At 34.0% G+C, this 20,527-nt stretch overlaps 2 protein-coding genes across 2 annotated transcripts; both read right to left on the bottom strand.

Moving 5' to 3' along the window:
• Positions 1 to 526: 526 nt before the first annotated feature.
• LOC132065162 (WD-40 repeat-containing protein MSI2-like) lies at positions 527 to 4,696 on the bottom strand. Its single transcript, XM_059458421.1, has 6 exons — positions 4,321 to 4,696; positions 3,001 to 3,324; positions 2,728 to 2,871; positions 1,858 to 1,982; positions 1,251 to 1,346; positions 527 to 1,048 (listed from the first exon to the last, which is right to left on the bottom strand). The coding sequence occupies exons 1-6, from the start codon at positions 4,633 to 4,635 to the stop codon at positions 838 to 840; spliced, it is 1,215 nt and encodes a 404-aa protein (XP_059314404.1). The 5' UTR covers positions 4,636 to 4,696; the 3' UTR covers positions 527 to 837.
• A 2,309-nt stretch (positions 4,697 to 7,005) lies between these two features.
• LOC132065163 (heavy metal-associated isoprenylated plant protein 26-like) lies at positions 7,006 to 10,833 on the bottom strand. Its single transcript, XM_059458422.1, has 2 exons — positions 10,542 to 10,833; positions 7,006 to 7,614 (listed from the first exon to the last, which is right to left on the bottom strand). Exons 1-2 carry the CDS (start codon positions 10,620 to 10,622, stop codon positions 7,234 to 7,236), a joined length of 462 nt encoding a protein of 153 aa, XP_059314405.1. The 5' UTR covers positions 10,623 to 10,833; the 3' UTR covers positions 7,006 to 7,233.
• Positions 10,834 to 20,527: the final 9,694 nt, after the last annotated feature.

Here is a 20,527-nt window from a genome sequence, read left to right on the forward strand (position 1 = left end):
CAAGAAAATCTTCGCTAATTAACGATCTAATGGCTCCTTTCCGTGAATTCTGCGCTAAAAGTACTTTTGTCACTTTTTTTTGGGTTGGGTATTTTGGTTCAAAAGGTTTTTTTTTTAGGTCATTTTGGTTCCGGACTCTTACTCATACAGGGAAGGTGAAAGAAATCCAGTCTTTTTTTTTTTTTGGTAGGGGGGGGGGGTGCGGGGGGAGCAGGCTAGAAAAGCTCCAAAGATTTATCGAACGTTGAACAAAGTTGTGGGTTGTTAATAGAAAGATCAGGAGATCAGAGGACACACGCACAATTAGGTTTTATTTATGTTCATTTGATCTTGGTATAACGAAGAAATGATCTTAAAACACTTTCTTCTCACAATGGAGATCTTTTCTTGGTTCAGTCCACAACCTGATGTCACCTTTTAACCACTACATTGTGAACAAAAGATAATTCCAGACCAGAGTTCAGAAAATTCAAGAAAACCAGCTTATTATAAGTTCTTTTTTAGTTTAACACTGCAGTATTCAAAGTCCGTTAACCCGATTAATTCAGATTTCCTGAGAGGGTAAAGCGCTCCCTATCAAAAAGTTCTCATTCCAAGCTAGAACCTTAGACGGTTCTGTAACTAGTTAGCATGCAATCTGACATACAAGTACATATCAACAATACTCTTCTAGTTAATATTAATAAACCTGCATCTAATTAAGTTATATCCAACGCCACATACAAGTGCAAATTAACGGCACTCGTCTAGCTCATAAATCTGCAGAGACAAATACAACGGCCTCAAACTGATGGAGAAGAAAATGCACCAAAAATTGAACATTCAGAGTTTGGAAACTCAGCAGTCGACGTTGTCATCGTCATCACGGTAGATGCTCTCAGCCATCTGCCAGATTTGGACAGTATTGTCTTCTGCCACACTTGAAATGACCCATGGCTCATTCTTGTTCCACGAAAAGTCAGATATCTTTGCTTTATGACCACCATGAGAGAAAAGAAGTTCAGAGGGCCCGTCTTCAGCTTCCCCTTCCAATTGCTCATCACCAATCCTGAAGACATAAAACCAAATCAAATCAACTATTATTCAAGTAGGTAGTAGACAATTAAATGAAGAGGGTTTAAAATAAGCTGCGGTCTGATTATTCAAAGGAAACAACAATTTTGTTTCAATCACCATTATTTCTTATTAAACTTTAATGATACTCCACCACCATGGTTTGTGTTGTGGAATTCATTTCATGCATGACGTACCTGTTAAGATCCCAGACCATCAACCTTCTGTCACCACCTGAAGATGCCAGTACAGTCTCATGATTAGGATCCCATTCTACCTGGAATACCTCATCGCTGCAAAAATTCATTAGCGTTTAGTGAGAAAAGCTTTATCATTTGTACAAACAAAAGGTAGTAGAATGCACGAGTATTAGGAGAAGGGTCAGAATAACTGCTGGATAAGGCAAAGGCCTGAGAATCAAGAATCTTCAGCTATAGTGACTGAATAGAATTGCACTGTAAGATTATTAAAATGAACTAATGTAGAGGTATCCTATTGCAATGTCATCAAAGAAACTATGAGGAATGAGCTGAGGAAGAGCATAAGCAGGGCTCAAAAGCAACAGCAGATTTGACCATTCCTTAAAAGTAGACTTGACAAATACTTCATAGTGTTCATTTGTTTTGGTTTCAAAAGGACTTCTTTTGCATGCCAATGGATCCAAATACTAATAAGTCAATCATCAACAGAGACAAGTATCAGCAAACTGTGATTTGCATAGTCACCAAGCCAATAAGATAATGGGTGACTTAAAAATTTGACTCCACTAAATTTGGAGACTCGAATGTAAGTTGAAGGACATACGTATGACTGCCGAACACATGCAACGGAGTGCTCAGCTTTCGCATGTCGAAGAGACCAACAGTACTATCTGACGACGCTGTAGCAAGAACCCACTCATTATAAGAGTTGAAAGATAAATAATTCACCTGGAGGAAGGAAGAAAAAACAAGATCAGCAAGACTGTTTCAGGGAAAAGTTGTTCATACGGTGAACATGTTATTCACTTGCTGATTTCATAATTCATTAATGTATGTGAAACACGTGATTTAATTAACCTCTTGAACAGATATAAATAGAACCACTAAAATGTATCAAGGATAACCATTGTTAGAGGTTCCATTAGTTCCAATACTCATGACATCTCAACTTCCCTGTCATATTGTTCCATATGAAGCTTTCGTAACTATGATAAATATCATTCAGAGGCCCAGGAAGACCCCTTGTCTAGTTTCTTAACAATTAGCATTGTAGAGTCATGGATAAAGTTCAGGATATTTCTTCTGTACAATAAAGAGATTGTTTCCTTTCAGGTAACATTGTATAGTCATGAATAACAATCTACTTTTTGTTCCACATCATAGTTTCTTATGTTTCTCATAACATTGGATTGGATGCCTAGCTCATCATCTATGGGTTATCAGGTTTCAAAAGTAAAATATGTTGAGGAACATCAAGGAGATTAGATAGATGCAATAGAATATAGATATTATTAGGTATAGTACATTGTGGAAATTAGATATGAATTGTTTTAATTACTTCTAGAATAACAATACGGAAATAAACAATTAGATGAACATAGTTGAGATCAATCTCAATAAAACAGCTAAAACAGAGTCAAGTAAAATATTAAGCAGATGGAATTTAACCGAAATAAAAAGAAAAGACACTTGCCTCTTTCTCGTGCACTAAAACTGAGTGTTGGGCCTTGTTTGTGCGTAAGTCCCAAATGATCAGACGACAATCATCTCCGACGGAACCAAATAAGTTCTCGTTCTTTGGATGCCATGACACGTCCTCAACTACATCTTCATGCTCCTACACAAAATTACTAGAATTAAAATCTCATCTGCCATAGTAAGTACTTCAGCTCCAGAATCAACAAAAGTATCTCAGTCGAATCAGCACATCTCGAGAGTGATGGGCGAAAAGCATAGATCAAATTACCTCATACGTATGATGGGCCATAAGCACTTTGTCTTGAGGCATTGCAGATACATCCCACAAACAAATCTTACGATCATTTGAACCACTCAAAAGAAAACCCTCTTTAAATGGGCTCCAAGACAAACCATAACCTTCTTTATCATGCCCTCTAAGTCTAACATCAGGGTTACAAGATCCCCCTTCATGATCTAGGGGCTGTTTAGAAGAGTCAAAGACATAAACTTCAGAGCTACTAGTCTTTGCTCCAACTACAGCTGGCTTCTGTGGTATACATCTCGCCCTATTAACTTCTCCATCAACATGTATCCTCTGTACTATCTCTACCTGTCAACACTAGCAAAACTTACTAAACCAATTTATTGACAGGTCTTAACAGCAGAAAAAACAATCCCAGATAAAGCTTCCTCATATAAAACACTTCTAGCTTCTATGCATAAGTTCCTTCAATAACAGAGAGCTTCTTCATTTAGATATTTCATCAAACAGTTCATATTCGTAAACATGCATTACTACATAGAAACTTGTAAAAAGGAATTTGAAGATGAGATGAAAAATGATTTTTGGAAGCTGAAATTGTGTTTGGAGATGCATTTTACTTGAAAAGAAGTTGAAGTTTTGTGAGTAGAAAACTTCAAAAACTTGAAAAAACTAGTCTAAACCACTTTTTGAGACTTGAAAAATTCATCTTAAAAAACTGCCCAAAACTGGTCGCTTCTTATAACCAAATTACCAAACAATGTTTTCAAAATATTTTTGAGAAAAACAAAATTATGCCAAACAATTACCACATCCATTACTCCTAATAACTTTTTTTGAAGGAATACTCTTTATAAAATCAGATCTATCTATACTATAAACATTTATATAGAGAATAACTTCCTGTAAATATTCCTACACTATTAGCATAGTTTAAGAGTTTGAGAAGAACTTCTTTAAATTGTTTAAATACGTATAGGTTCCAATGCATAAGTTTTCTCATTAACGGAGAGCTTTCTTCATTTAGGTATTTCATCAAACAGTTCATACCTATACACATATGCATTACTCAACCCGTATCAATGAAAATGTATCTAAGTTACATAAATCCACTCAAAAAATCTTTTGTACTATCTCTACCTGTGAACACTAGCAAAACTTACTAAACCTATTTATTGACAGAAAAGAGCAATTGCAGACAAAAAATTCCTCGTACATTCATTAACAGAGAGCATTTTTCATTTAGATGTTTCATCAAACAGTTGGTATGTGTACAAATATGCACTACTCAACACGCATTTACACATGTCTTAATGAAAACGTACGACTCCAAAAGTCACAGACCTTAGGGATTTGAGGATTAATGAGATTGTGTTCAAGTCCAGAAGCAGGATTACGTGGCAGATGAACATTAGCGACCATGAGGAAGTTAGGGAAATCATCGGAGGTGTGAGTTCCGAGAATGAGTTTGTGGACGGCAAAAGCACCGTCGTTAACGGTGGGTGAGGGAAGCCATTGAACGGTGAGAGAAGGCCATTCAAGTGCGTGACAGACGACAAGATCGTAGAGTAACGGCGTGTTCTTCTTCCAAACGGAGAATTCTTCTTCTACTTCTTGTTCTGTTTCTCCACCAGCCGCCGATATTTCTTCTTCTGCCATTGTTTGGTTGAGGGTGAGGGTTTTTTGTTTCCCGCCAAAAGATGGTAACGGAGTTAGGAAAGGGCGGTTGGAGAATTACTGACATATAAGTAGTGCTGCTGCTGCTGCTCTAATGGATCATAGTGGACTTGGGCCTATGGAATGTAGCCCAAGACTCTTTAACATTTTTTTCATTTTTTTTTTTGCACGGATTGGCCTTCTTTTGGGATGGTCTTTAAATTTTGGCCCTCAGATTTGTGGTCTTTAAATTTTGACCCTCATATTTGTGGTCTTTAATTTTTGTCCTTCGCTTGAAAAGGTGGGCGAATACCTGATGTTCTGGGTTCGAACTCCCGCTCAAGCATAAAATAAAAAAATAATTTCGCAAAGCAAGTACGGGGGACGTGTATGTCGGATGCATACTACGTAAGGAAAATTAAAGTTTTGGGATCAGGAATAACTAAAAGTAGGCGGAACTTTGTCCTTGAGGCATAGTTTAGTTATGCCTTATGGGACAGATTTTTAGTTAAGCGCATGCAAAGACCAAAAGTATGACCCATAAGGAACTTTTCCTTAAGGCATAGACTTTATCGCAAAGCGCAAACTTTTAGTTATGCGGAAAAGTTCCGCCTTATGGGGCATTCTTTTAGTTATGTCTTATGGGGCACACTTTTAATTAAGGCACAACTAAAAGTATGTCCCATAAGGCGGAATTTTTCCTTAAAGCATAACTAAAAGCTTACCTTGAAAAGTAAAATAAAATAAAATATATGTCTCAAGGCAAAGTCAGCCAAAGGGGGCAGAGCGAAATTCAAACTCTGCTTTGCGAATTTTTTAAAATTTTTTATTAAGCGGGGATTTGAACCCGGAACCCATGAATTTTAAGCGAAGGGCAAAACTTAAAGACCAGCAATTTGAGGGACAAAATTTAAAGACCACCCCGAAAGAAGGGCAATTCGCTTTTTTAGAATCTCGCTTGTTTTAGGATCATTCGCACAAATGCCCTATTTAGGGGTGGTCTTTAATTTTTGGCCATCAAATTGCTGGTCTTTCATTTTTGACCTTTGGCAGTTTAAGTGTCCGAAACTACCCCTAAGATTCTAGGTTTGAACCTTGGCAGAGTATAAAAAAAAAAAATGCAAGGCAGAATTTCGTAGCAAATTAGGCCTATTCGGGCAAAAGTTAGGCTTAAGGCCTAACTTTTTTAGAATTTTAGCAGAGTAAAAAAAAAAAAAATGGTAAGGCAAGTTATCCTTAAGGCATAGCTTATATATAAAAGTTATGCTTTAAGACATAATTTCTATAAGGCATAACTTTATCCTTTATTCGGCATAACTTTACCCTTAGGCATAACTTAAAACTATAGTTATGCATTATAAGGCCTAACGTGGAAGTACAGCATAACTAATAGGCCTAACTTTCGGGAAATCTTGTCTTACGATTTTTTTTTTTTCACTGGCGGGTTTGAACCCAAAACTTTGGGGTTTTTTTAAAGACCGGCGTGTTTGAAGAGCAATCACTTAAAAAAAAATGCTTGTTTTACATTTTTTGGGGGTTTTGCAAATTAAAGGGCTATATAAAATTAAAGACCTAAAGAATTTTGAGAGGCAAAAATTAAAGATCCCTTATTATGTTTTTTTCAGGCGTTAAATCAATTTATTTGGTGTGAAGATCAATCCTTAGAGCAAAAAAAAAAAAAAATGCTTGTTTTATTCATACATTGTATTATTTGCCAAATTAAGCAGAGTTTAAGTTTTACTATATAAATTCATGCTTACTAAAGGATAGAGCTTTTTTCCTTTTAGCTAATTAGAATTTTGAAAATAAAAAAGCAAACTGCTTAAATAAGGAGAAATTAGTTGTGTAAAATGTAAATATAAAAATGTTCTTATCCTTTTTCTTATTATGTTTTTTCCAGTGAAGAAGTTAAATCAATTTATTTGGAGTGTATAATCTCCTTTCTTAGAAGCCAAGGGGAAAAAAGGGTCCATTCTTTTCGCTCAGCTTGGCAATTTAAGTGATTTGGCATCCTCTCACACCTCCAATTTCTATCTGGTCATCCCGGAGCTTCATGTCTGTCTAATCACCTCTCCCCAATCCTCTACTTCTACGCCGTTGACATCTTCATTCCTAATCCTATCTCTCTTCCGTATGCTAATCCTATCCCACACATCCATCGCAACATTCTCATTTCCGCAACGTCCATCTCAAACAAAAAGTTTGGCATGCACTGGTGCTTTACAAAAAGCAACATTCTGAAATCCAACAGTTAAAGACTACCGCGCACACAACTCAAATTTTGATACCTAAATGTCAATCATAACAGTGTTAACACTGTCAATGGAAGCAACAATTTGCAAGAGAGAGTTCAGTGACTAAGAAATCACTACAAAAGTTCGAATCTCACTGATCTCACATTCATTGATTTAACAATACACAGTACAATCACGATAGAACTTTAGCTTCGACTAAAAAACAAAAAAGAAACACTATGATGTGTTCATCAAAACTTAAAAGTAGGAACTTCACAAAAAGAAATACAAACTTAACAATAACGAGTGCTATGGTACAAGTCTACAAGATTCATAATTTAACAACAGAGTAGCAGAAATATTAAGTTCACATGACCACACAAGCTGCAGGATTTTCATCGCTAAATGCAGTAGTATAGCGAACTTCAGTAGAACTGGCACGTGCGAGCTGGTTACTTTGATAATCATCTCTTCGCACATACCCAGCGGGAGCCTTCTTATCATACACACCCTGTGCATAGGGATGAGCAACGACGTCGTATGGGACGTATGGCCAAATCTCTGCCTTCTTCCCCGTGCGATGGGCCACACGGGACACAACTTTTTCTGGATCAACATAGCCCACTACTGTGAGCTTGTGCTGTTTGGGCTCCACTGTCACAGATGAAACTCCTTTCATTCCCTCTACGGACCTTCGCACTTTCCTCTCACAGCCTTCACAGTCCATCTTCACTTTTATCTCAACTGTCTGAAATCCATAGTTTCATAAATTAATAACAAGTTATAATTGGATAAGATTCACCAATAACCATTTTTCAATCCCTATAATTAAAAAATTGTCATTATCATAGAGTTTAGAGTTTCAATTTTTCAAAGAAATGACTGAAAACTGGCTAGTGGACGCTATTTATACCTTATAATCTAAAACACTAGTTCGGCACATATCTTGAGTTTAAGAGAATTTCTTCTATATATAAGCTGTTGCTTTGATTCTGACTAAGCGAAAAAATATGAAAAATGATGCAGTCTTCGTGTAAGTATTACACGTCAACCGAAAAAAATATAAAAATGATGCAGTATTCCACCATCGTAACATGTAAGTATTACCAATTTGATACTAACATGGACGTAGAAGTATTTTAACATTCTATTGTACATTTCTATATTATTAGTGCAGGTAAGTTAAAATTTTTTCCACCATCATATTAAAGTAACATGCAATAACTGGTATGGTAAGCCAATTTGATACTAATATAGAGCGTAAAGTATATACTTAACATTCTATAACCAAGTGGCTTAAAACATTTCTATATTTTTCTTCTACTCTCTAGTACACAAGTTAAATCTATACTGACAAAACAAAGTAGCCTTAGCCTAGTAGTAAGTACAGAATCAATAGAGGTATTCACGTTTTCCAGAAGAGAAACACGTACAATTTGAGTTGAAATCCAAGATACGAATCTTTTTTCATTTACATTTCAGTGGAGCCCAAAGGTAACCAATACTGAATCTGAAACTGTCTTTTTGGGAATAACTAAGTTGTTTGATTTGACCCATTTCTTCACACTACCCTTAATGGAAATATTGGGGTGGAAGAGGTATGACATTGTTAATGCTTTTGGTTATAAAGAGATGAGAAAAATGAGAGAGGCTTTGGTTATATCACTGGCCGGTGGGAAAGAAGACAAGTATAGTAGTGAGAAAAGAATTTTACTTCTTTTTTTTTTTTTTCAAAATAAGTTAAATAAGTTTTATATTAGTTTTCTTTTTCTTAATTCAAAATTTAGTAATTACTTTGGGCTCACATGCCACATGTCATTGTTCCATCCATCCTTCTGCCACATCATTCGCGTGTGAGTTACACGCCCTTTATTTTTTGGATGGGTTTTTGTGTTAAATTGGTAGAAATATCAGTTGGGATTAAATGAAATCCCAACCTATCATCCCAAGGTAAATCTATACTGACAAAACAAAGTAATTCACCTAGTCGTAAGTACAGAATCAATAAGGCAGGTCCATAAAAATACGATATGGTCCAGCCAAGGTATGTACATGTGAGTGGAGGCCCAAAGGCCATACTGAATCTGCACTATCTTTTATGCAAAGCCTTGCAAGTTGCAACACACTACCCCTTAATGGAAATATTCTACTTTTTGCTTTTGCTTTTGCAAAGTTAAGAAAAATGAGTACTTTGGTTATATCAAAAGAGACAAGTATAGTAGTAAAGAATTATTTTCCTAAAGGCAGCAGATGACCAGATCCTTCATAGAAAAAGGGTAACCATAGTAATAGGAGAATTACTGGAAACGAGAAAAAAGCGCGCACATGGTAACACCAACCCAAATCTATTATTAGCATGCATTAACTTTTTTTAATTTGTCATTTATCTAGCCGTAAGACCTTTCATGAAGAGAACTCGAAAGTGGAGTTATATAGGGAAAGAGACCTTTTTCAAAAACCGTGTTCGGAGAGACAACGTTTTCACTAAATGGATTTATCATCAATTATATAGACATAAAAAAATTTAACCTTGTATATACAATGTGATTTTTACGTTTAAACTCACATATACAATGTAATTTTTCTAGCGAAAGGTTCAAATGACCCCTGCCGAGCCTCTAGCTCTGTCTAGGGTGTTCGAGTCAGCTTAGGCGCCACTCAATTATTTTACAGGTTACATGTTGCTTCCAACCAACACACGTGTTGAGTCACTTTGCACCTCGAGGATTGGACAAATGGAAAAAGTTCATCTAGCATTTTTTGTTAGTACTAGTAAAATTTAAGCATTAACCTATTTCAACTTTGTACCAGATTATCCTAATTTGAGAGCACAAGAAATAACCAGAAAAGGTGAAGGTAAAATGCTAAACGTGTTAGTAAAAAAGGTTTAAGAAGACCCTTTTAGGATTAGTGGCAGGTACATGGAAATCAGATACAAAATCAAAAAACCGAGACAGCTAGATTTGAGATGTCAGTGGGAAATAAATTGATTTATATTCCTTAACCACCGGCCTAAAACAAATCTATTAAATAAACATCTTATGCAGGTAACAGGAAAGAGGACCTGGAAAGCCATTTGCTCCAATACTGTCTGTTTACATTAATATAGAAAAACTATTAAATGTTTCATTAGAAAGATTAAGGCCTAAATGATCCTCAAAATTACCACAAGAATACTGCCTCCATCTCAAATTATCTATCGTGATTTCTAAAAATAATAACCTCAAATTATTTGTTGTTTTTGAAGTTCAAGACAAAATTACTATTTATAGGGTAATGTTATGATTGTTAAAATACCAATTAAGGGTCCTCCTAATTAATGTTTCTTAAGAGACATGTAAAAGAAAATCACTACAGATAATTTGAGACAGAAGGAGTAACAAACTTGAGATTTAGCAGTCTAATTAATATTAGACTCATAAATAGCTACAGCAATGTAGCTCCATAAATAATTAATCACTTTTATCTGCAAACAGAATTAAAACCTAATCCTAAAGGAGGAGTAAGCTACCATTAACATAGTAAATCTTCAGAACTTACAGATTTTACACAGATCTGACCCTAAACTTGAAGAAAAAGAGAAAGCAACAAAGCCCAAAAACTCATACGACATAGGTGTAAGAAAGAACTAAAGATAACATAGGAAAAAAAATATTGATTAGAACTTGGATATACCTGCAATTGCCTGCGTCTGTTGTGCCTGGAGTGGCCAGAGGAGCAATCAAACATATCAGAAATATGGTCAATAACACCCATTTTCCTTCTTTAATTTCTTTCTGGTTTTGAACAAATTAAGCTCTATTTATAATGTGTGTAACTGTGACACTACTGAGCGTGTGTACTGATGAGAGCAAAGAAGAAGGAAGAGTAATGATTGAAATGAGAAAAATATCTCACTAAACAACCTATCTATATACTCTACAGAGTTGGCAACGTTGTTCTGACAGATGACAACGAGTGATTACCTAAATGGCTTAGTTTGTCGTTATTGGCTATACCTCTTTTTATATACTGATAACTCCAAGCAGCTGTCACAATCATTTTGTTTTGAATTTAACTTATCTATTGTCATTTAAAATAATTTATACTAACGATATAAATAACTTTAACTATTGCTTAGTTCATTTTAAGGAGGTTTAAATCTAAACATCTTTAACCCAATCTGATATTGTAAAAAAATAATTTATACTAACAATATAAATAACTTTAACTATTGCTTATTTCAATTTTTATGTACAAATATCTACTGTTATTCCCTTTGTCTCAAATTATTCAGAAAATATTCATAGTAAAGACAAGATACATTTGGATCAAAAAAATCCGTGCTCAAAGTAAAGTACCCCTGTACAATGAGAAAAGGTTCAAATATACCATCGTTATACCTTAGATTCAAATATACCCCTACTGTTATATTATTGGTTCAAATATTACCCTCATTCGTAGGTTGTCCAAGGTGGACATCCAATCCTACGTGGCAGTGACATTCAATTATGTGGATGCCTTGTGGCATGCCACCTCATCCACCTTAGCCCCCTAACCCATTTTACGCCTCCCCTCTATTTGTTCTTCCATCACTAAATAACGTCGTGGTTATTATAAATAATTGTCTAAAATAATTTATCGTATTAGAAGTTCAAGACACAACTAATTATGTTTTCCCCATTTTACCATTAGTAAAATTTTGTCATTAATGAAGATGACACATAAATAGAGATTATAACTTAGATATAAATAAGGGTAAAGTTAGTCAAATACCCCTCCTGATTAATACTCTCTTTGGATAAAAAAAAGTGTTCACTTAGCCTTTTTTCTTGGGTCAAAAAGAGTGTGCACTTATCAAATCAAAAAAGAATTAACCTTATTTTTTCATATTTGCCCCTATTAAGTGTGATGTGATCAAATCCAATACATATTTAATTAGGGCCAGTTTATTCAAATTAAATATTTTTTTAGGAGATAGTATTTTCTTAAGGAGTGTGCAAATAGTTAAATGAACACTCTTATTTTATCCGGAGGGAGTACTTTTTCTCAAGGGGCATGCAAAACAAAAAAAAAGAACAAATAATTTGAGACGGAGGAAGTAGTAACTTAATAAAGGGTGTTTGTTTAAACTTATAATCCGGTCAAGCTAGCTCATAAGTTATAAGCATACTTTGATTTATCTACTTGTTTGATAAATATTCAAAGTGATTATAAGCCAAAATCAGCAAAAAGTCGTAAGTTGGTCATCCCTGTTTTATTATTTTTTAGCTTATAACCATTTTTAGTTTGATAAATATTATTTTTTACTATTTTATGCTGAATATTTTCTTAATTCTCAAAATACTTTTTTCAAAACAAAATCTCTAGCTTCCTCTCAATTCCATTTTTGTCCTTCATCATTTTATCCGTACAAAGATACTCCTATATTTAAGTTACTTTTTATAAAAGAATAAAGGGTAGTTGAGTTATTTTATTAACATTTTTTTATCGAACACGTTAACAACTTATTAGCTGTTTTAGCACTTTTATCAAATATGTAACTATTTATTAATAAAATTAATTTCAACTTTTTTAAAAAAATTCCAGCATATAATACTTATCATCTACTTACAAATTAGCTTGTCCAAACAAGGTCGGTAACTTCACATAGTCAATCGATTATTGATTAATACATAATGGATTGAAACCTACTTAAAAACGACTATTTTGCTCCCAAGGTGGCTTGTCAAGCATTTGTCAAATTCATACCACCCATTTCAGATAAGATTTGTAACTGGACACACAAACAATCCAACTCATTGAATTTTCTTTTCCTCTTTCTATTTTTTTTTTGGTAGCTCATAGTCTAAGTCCTTAAGTATATCTGAAATTGAACTTTATTAGGAGTATTTTGTAATTTCCGAATTTCAAGTCCTTTTATTTAACAGAATAGCAGAGTTTGTAACCAGCCATAACTCCAAAATAGTCACAGTTTGGAGATCCCACGTGAGCTTCAGTTATTGGACATCCAGAAATTTTGTTACATGGATTACGATTGACCGACCACGGTGACCCTTCGTGCCTTTTGGAGACCAATGACAGATAATTAAGGCCACGGCCCACGGCCCAAACAAATTGGGAATATCAAACTTTACTAATCGAGACTCCTTTTGCTATATTTGAAAATAAAATTTTCAAGAACGATAGAAGAAACACAAAGTATTATTCATGTTCAAAGTAAGCCATATCACCTCTTGTTTTTTTTTTTTTAACTGAAAGGTATAGATCAATTCTTTATTTATTTGATAAGTTTAGAAAATTTAAGTAGTTATGTTACGTCAATAAATTAATGTCTTGTGCATTAAATATATAGCTTTAAAGTTGACCTATTGACTTACTGACAACATTTCACATGCAAGTGTGAAAACATATTTATTGGATTGACGACTAGTCCACATCTCCTGCCCCATTCACATTTAAATTTAAATAGTATAAAAATCCAAATCTAGAGTTTGACAGCCTTCACTTCTAATTTAAGGAATTTTGTAGGTCCGGCCCGGAAGTTTCGGATCGTTGTTCTTATTTGCTTTCATGTTTTGCACTGTATTGGGAAATGAATAGTCATTAATGTAATCGAAATATGTTACTACTAAATAGTACAAAAATGCATTTGGAGTGGTCCCTCACGTCACGTATTTGTTATCAGTCCATTAACATTTTGACCCATTAATTAAGAAAAAACATTTCATAGCATCAAACATAAGGTGTATTTGACTAGATTACATGTATCTCTTTCTTAAATTAGTAATCAATGACTATATCACAGTAATTATGGTGCAGTTACAAAAATAATAATTTGTGACTTTGTGATTTCTTAAATTGATAGTTTTACCACATATTTTTTGTTAATGACCAATAATTCGAGGAGTAGAAATTTTAAAATTATCAAAATTTAATTGGATGAGGCCCATCCAACTGGCCACTAATGCTTTTATTTGGGCTATAGTAAAACTTCCGCAGGAGTGATTAGAAATGGGCCTCGTATCCAAACTCAGAAAGCCCATAATTCTTAATAGGCTTTAAGAGAGAATCGAAAGACCCAAAGCATATCATGGCAGCATAGTTTAATATAACTTATTAATTGATAAAATATACTTTTGATATTACTTTCTATTGAGACCGAATGTAACCGGACCAGTTGGTCCGGACATATTGGATGGTTAGACGTTCTTGGAGAATGTCAGATGACTGGAAAAAGCTTGATTACTAAATTCTTGCAATTATTAGGTCGGTATTTATGGTGACTCGACAATATATTACATTGTGTAATTGTATTAGTAGTTATTTATGATGAATTTGTAATTATGATAAAATAGGATTTTAGTTAACAAGAAGTTATTGAATAGGATTCTTATTAAATTTGCAAGTGGAGACGAACTTAGCGAAGGGCAAAAAGAACGTTATTATGATGAATGAAAGGCGAGAAAAAATTTCATTATCCAACTGGCCACTAATCTTTTATTTGGGCTAAATTCTGATTAGAAATGGGCCTCGTATCCAAACTCAGAAAGCCCATAATTTTAACACTTTCTTTGCCTCATGGCAAAGTCATTGACTTATTAATTGACCATGATTTACCTTCTTGAAAACTTATTGCTAATTAGTTAAAGGAAATGTGAAAATAAAATGATTAATTCAATAATTTGAAATTTGTTTAATATATGTGTTCACTATTATTTTTGTCTTATGCTCTTTTTTGAAATTTGAAATTTGTTTAATATATGTGTTCACTATTCTCTCTTTGATTTCCCTTGACTTGTCTTATGGCTTGTTAAATTATTAATCATTCAAACGAAACGAGCAACTATTTCCATGTGTACGGAAAGGACAAACACATCTTTTGTTATTTTTTACTTTTTTGCTAAGTTTTGAGCAAAAAATATTAAATAAAATAATGATGTTGATACTGGGCTTCTTGGAAACTAGGAGAAAGAAGACGAGAAGAAAAGGCACAAATTAAGGAGGTTAAGTTTGATAAAGAAATAGAACTTGTGGGCCTTGATATTGGAATTTGGAAGAAAGCAAAACCGTGTTAAATCGAAAGAAACATTGATCAGAGGAAAGGAAAAAGAGATACTCCTTATTGATTATTCAACTTAGACAGCTCCATATTCCAATAAATTTAGTACGTTATAAAGGACTTGATTGAAAAAGAACAGTCTTTTTAGAGGATGTAGAATTTACTGACACGCTGAGTTACAAAATGATCCATCAAGTGTTAAATAACAGACTAATACGGGTGATTCGGTTAAGAAACAAATTATGCAAAGATTATGATGTAAGAATTTTTTTTGTTAAATGTTTAATTTGTTATATTAATAATTATTCATGAATAAATAATATTCTATTTTTATTCTACGCTTTATTCCACATAAAATATTACAGAGTCCTGCATAACATATGTTGGCATTATTTATGAAAAATGAAGTATAAAAGTAGCAAACCAAATATTCTATAAACTAATGCCGAATTTACGCAAAAATTAAATCCCCTAAATTCCTAACCAAACCAACAAATTAAATATACGAAGTACCTAATATAAATAACATGACCATTATCTCCTTTTTCAGGAAAAAGCTGAATCATAGTCAAAATTATGGGACCTCAAGCTTTGTTAGAATAGTGTGTGTTAATCAAAGTTGCACGCAAGGGATGGCTCACAGCCTTTGGAAAAATTTCCTTTATCCTTTAAAACATAGAAAAGGACGCAACAATCAATCGTGAGACAATTCAAGTGCATGTACAAATATTAACCACAAAGAACTAAATCAAAATTAAATAATTATCCTTTTCTTGATCATAACACAAGCTTTAATGATTGTAATTATTAGAAATAGATTCATAATTTGATCTTTATGGGTTCGAGTTACGAATTCTATTTCCTACTCGGAATCTATTATTTGTGTTTATCTTTAGCAAAATTTTAAACACACATCAAATTTGAGCTAAATTTATTGAGTTCGAATAAATATATAACGTTAATGTTAGCATCCGCATCCGGTAATTACGACGTAAGTTGTTTGGCGAGCGGTAAAAGCTATTATTGAGTTCCTAAGTTTGCCAAAGAAAAATGTTGTTACCCTTTTCTCTATTTTGAGTAAAAAAAGGTCTTCACCGGATAAGAACAGTTACGAAGCTCTTGAATTTATAATGGCAATCGCTTCTACTTTTCATCTATATATTTGGTGTGTGCACCTAAACAAGCAAGTTATTTTTCAATCTCTTTTTGGATTTCACTCAACTAAAGTCTAATATTAATTCCTTCGTTTCAACAATTAATAAATCTTTTTCAGTAGAACTGAAATTTATCTACCTTCTAGACTAGTACTCATATTCAAAGTAAGTCGTGGAATTCAAACTTTTGCTGGCGGTCTAGCATTTATATTGGGAAAATGACTCACATGTTTAGTCCTTTTATGGCTCACCGCAACAATAAATCCGAAGATAAAACAAGATCGGAAATCAAGACTAACTTTTCGTAGTTATAAAAATACATTTTTTTAAAAAAATTCCAAGATGTACAGACCACATATCTCATCAAATCTTGGAGTCTTTCAATCTTCAGCCTTCACATGAAAAAAAGTGGAGAGGTATGGCCAAAATTAGGAAACTGCATGGAGCCATGGACACGGTATTATCTAATAAAATGGGCACGTCATGCAACAGGTGAAAGAAATAACGCTTTCATTTGAAACAAAAGACTAAAAAGTGGTGGTGGAAGAAACATTATTGTATTTCCAAAGACCAAAGAGAATGCATCACTTCAACCAAAAATTCAAAAGCCATTAGCGTCAAATATACAATTGGCAGTATTCAGTGTTGGACTTCTTCTCGAATAGTAATATTCTGCACAATAAAATTGGTGGATTCTAGTGCTTTGCCACCTAAAAAAGTGACACCTTAAGGTGACCGACAAGAATGCCGTAGCCAACATAGGAATAGTGGCGGAACAAGATTTTCATAAAAGCTTAAAGTAAATCCGATAGGAAAAAAAAATACATACATAATAAGAAGTATTAATAAAATTCAGACATATAATTTCTCCCTCTCTCTCTATATGTGTGTGTATGCGCAACTTTTCAGCGAAAGAGTGTCTTTGACTTTCATTGGATATATAAGAATAGCTCTTTCCCTGCACAGGAGGGATCGGTCCCATGAACCTTTAGTTTTCGAGTCTCTTAACTTGTTTATGGTAACAATAATATTTACCTTTCGAATCCAAATTAATTTGGTACTAATAATAAATGAATTCTCATGTCATTCTTAAAATATTGATGACGAGCATACAAAGCCAATGCGTTATCAACACTGGAGGAATATATAATTGATGTAACATCAATTGGAATTATCTATAAAATTAAACAATTTATAAATAAATATGTTTAAAACAAATTCACAACTAGCGTAATACAATGAAGCTATTATTCATAGATCTGAAACTATAAATCTACGGATGCTAAGTTTGTTTCTTCCCCGAAAACAAAAAATAGTACTACTATTAAAGAGCACTCCGGTTGACTATACATTGCACTGATATATAGCATGTCTCATTAGTCCACATTGACTACTCCATATATAATGCCATCAAAATGGACCACACAAGACCAAACAAATGCTGATAATGGCCCATTCCCTATTTGAGAAATTGTCTAACCTCGCCACGTTTTTCAGTCTTTCTGCTTTAAGCTCAAGCTAGGTAGGCTTAACTAATTGGACAACTTTGAGAGCTATTCAATTACTAGTACTAGTATGGTAGGCACACACATCAATTGTCTATTAAACATGGAGGAGTATGTGAAATAACAACTTGCTATTTATGATTAATGTACGTATAGTTGTACCATCAAGATTACTTAATACATGTTGTTTGCTTGATTAAAAATGACATTTTAAAAAATCACATAACATTTCTCGTGATACGAACAAACATCTGTCATGTGATTAACTCATAATGTTAGCCATGTCCATAATATCATCTTTGGGTGTATGGAAGATACATTGCGAAAACTAAAAATAAAAATCCCATGCTGCCTAAGGAGAGTTGTATGTCTCATATCGTATACTCCTATAACCTATGGGCAAAGCTGAACCTGGAAGATACATTGCGAAAAATAAAAATAAAAATCCCATGCTGCCTAAGGAGAGCTGTATGTCTCATATCGCTGGGCAAAGCTGAACCCAACATTGTCGATACGGATGATAAATATATATGTATGAAATCACTGAAATATCAATAAATATTAAATTGTGAATCAGTTTTGACCTATAGTTTGTTGTCTTTGATTTTCTGCTACTATTTGCTATTCCTTGTACTTCTAGTGATTTATTTATCTATTCCTTTTTCCAGATTGTTGATCATGTTCCTTGATCTTGCACTATTTCATTTTTATAGTGCTTTGAATTGTTTGTCCTTATCAGGCCTTTTTGCGCGTCTTTCTCGAAGTTGATCTTTTCGGAAATGATCTCCCGCATTGTAGGGGTAAGATCTGCGTACACTTTACCTAGACCCCACATTGTGGGATTTCACTGGGTACGTTGTTGTTGTATTAAATTGTGAATCAATAATATCCTTAAGTGTGTAATATATTCAACAGTAATTTATGACAGTACTTATTAGCATTTTAATATTCAAAAATGTGTCATAAGTGTCTATTATATGCTAATAACTTCTGCATGTTAAGAGGCAGAAATGTTCCTCCATTTCCTACGGTTTTTTGCATGCCATAATATTTCCATTAACCACTACTTCATTACTCATTTATTTAGTGGAAGAATATGGTAATAATATTCTTGTAACTCTTTTCTCCATTAACTCAATATTCATGCACATTCTTCTTGTAACCTCTAAATAATAATTCTTCCATTTATCTACCTCCTTTACTACCCTATTCATATCAAATTAATTCAAGGATGAATTTTTCAACTATAAATAGTTTGTCATCCTTAACTTGTGGGGTGTAGAGAAAAATATATACTTTGAAGAGTTCTTGAAAAGTGAGGAAAAAAAAAAGAGCTTATTAGTTGAAGGAAGGTGTTCTTCTTTTTGGTGGAGCTTTGGACTCAACATCTTGTCAAAGTTTGTTCGAGTTATACGACGTGATCGAAACCGTATCCTCGGAGAGGAATAAGTCGGAAAGATTCATCTTTGGATCCAGTAGATTTTCTTTGCGGTGGCTTGAATCTCCTTAAAGAGAGCGAGATATCCGTGCCTCAGTCGAAGATATTTTTATTTCTTCATTTTATTTTTCAATTGTAATTGTAATTTAATTGTATTATCACCAACAATTTTAAGGAGATTCAATGGCAACAATTGAAAAATCCGCCGATGTCAAAGTAGGAGATCTTAACAAGCCATTTCGGTTCAACGGTACTTATTTTAAGAGATGGAAGGGTAAAGTGCTTTTCTACTTAAGTCTTCTCAATGTTTCTTATGTGTTAACTGAGAAGAATCCAAATAAAGTAGACAACTCTTCCATGAATGATGAAGAACTAATTTCTCTTCAAGAAAAAATTGTAAAATACGAGGAAGATTCATACAAGTGTCGGTATTATTTACTTAATTGTATATCAGATAATTTTTATGATTATTATGATAGAACTTACTCTACTGCAAAGAAAATTTGGAAAGCGTTGCGAGAGTAAATATGATACCGAGGAGGTCGGAGCGAAAAAATATATCGCTAGTAGATTTTTTCGTTTCCAAATGGTGGACAACAAATCGGTGGTAGACCAAGCTCAAGACTTTATAATGATCGTTGCGAGCTCGAGTCCGAGGAGATAAAAATTGGAGATAACCTTATTGTTTGTGGCATAATAGATAAACTTCCACCTTCGTGGAAGGAATTTCAAAAACTATGCGCCACAAACAAGGAAACCTCTCTTGAGACGTTGATTATGCGAATCCGCGTGGAAGAAGAGGCAAGGGGCCAAGATGCACTTTTGCAAACGGAAGAGAGCAACTTACAACCCGTCGCAAACAAGGTAAATTTAATTACTTCAAATAATGCTGCTCCTAATGCTAACAAGAATACCTCTATGAAGCCTAAGAAGAAAATATTCAAGAAAAATAATGGTAGACCTCCCAAGAAAAATAATGGTGGTAACAACCAAGCAAAAAATCAACAAGCACAAAATGGAGGACCATGCTTTGTCTGTGGCAAGAGTGGGCATATTGCTAGATTTTGCAAGTTTCTAAACGTGGTCCTACACCTCGAGGCTAACGTTACCAAAGAGCCTTTTGTGGCGGTGATATGTACATAAATATGGTTGAAAATGTTGATGGATGGTGGGTTGATTCAGGTGCAAACTGTCATGCCTGCTATGACAAAGATTGGTTCAAAGTGTATACTCCATTTGAGAAGCCCAAAACCATCATGCTTGGTGATTCTTACAGTACTTAAGTGCTTGGAAAGGGAGATGTCGAGTTGAGCTTTATCTCAGGAAGGGTGTTAACTTTAAAAGATGTACTTTTTACTCCTTCCATGAGAAAAAATTTGATGTCTAGTTTTCTTATAAATGAAGCAGGCTTCAAACAAATTATTGAGTCTGATCAATATGTAATAGTGAAAAAAGGTATTTTTGTGGGAAAGGGGTATGCTTGTGATGGGATGTTCAAGTTGAATGTTGAAATGAATAAAGTT

This window comes from Lycium ferocissimum, chromosome 7 (assembly GCF_029784015.1).
Source record: "Lycium ferocissimum isolate CSIRO_LF1 chromosome 7, AGI_CSIRO_Lferr_CH_V1, whole genome shotgun sequence".
NCBI lineage: Eukaryota > Viridiplantae > Streptophyta > Magnoliopsida > Solanales > Solanaceae > Lycium > Lycium ferocissimum.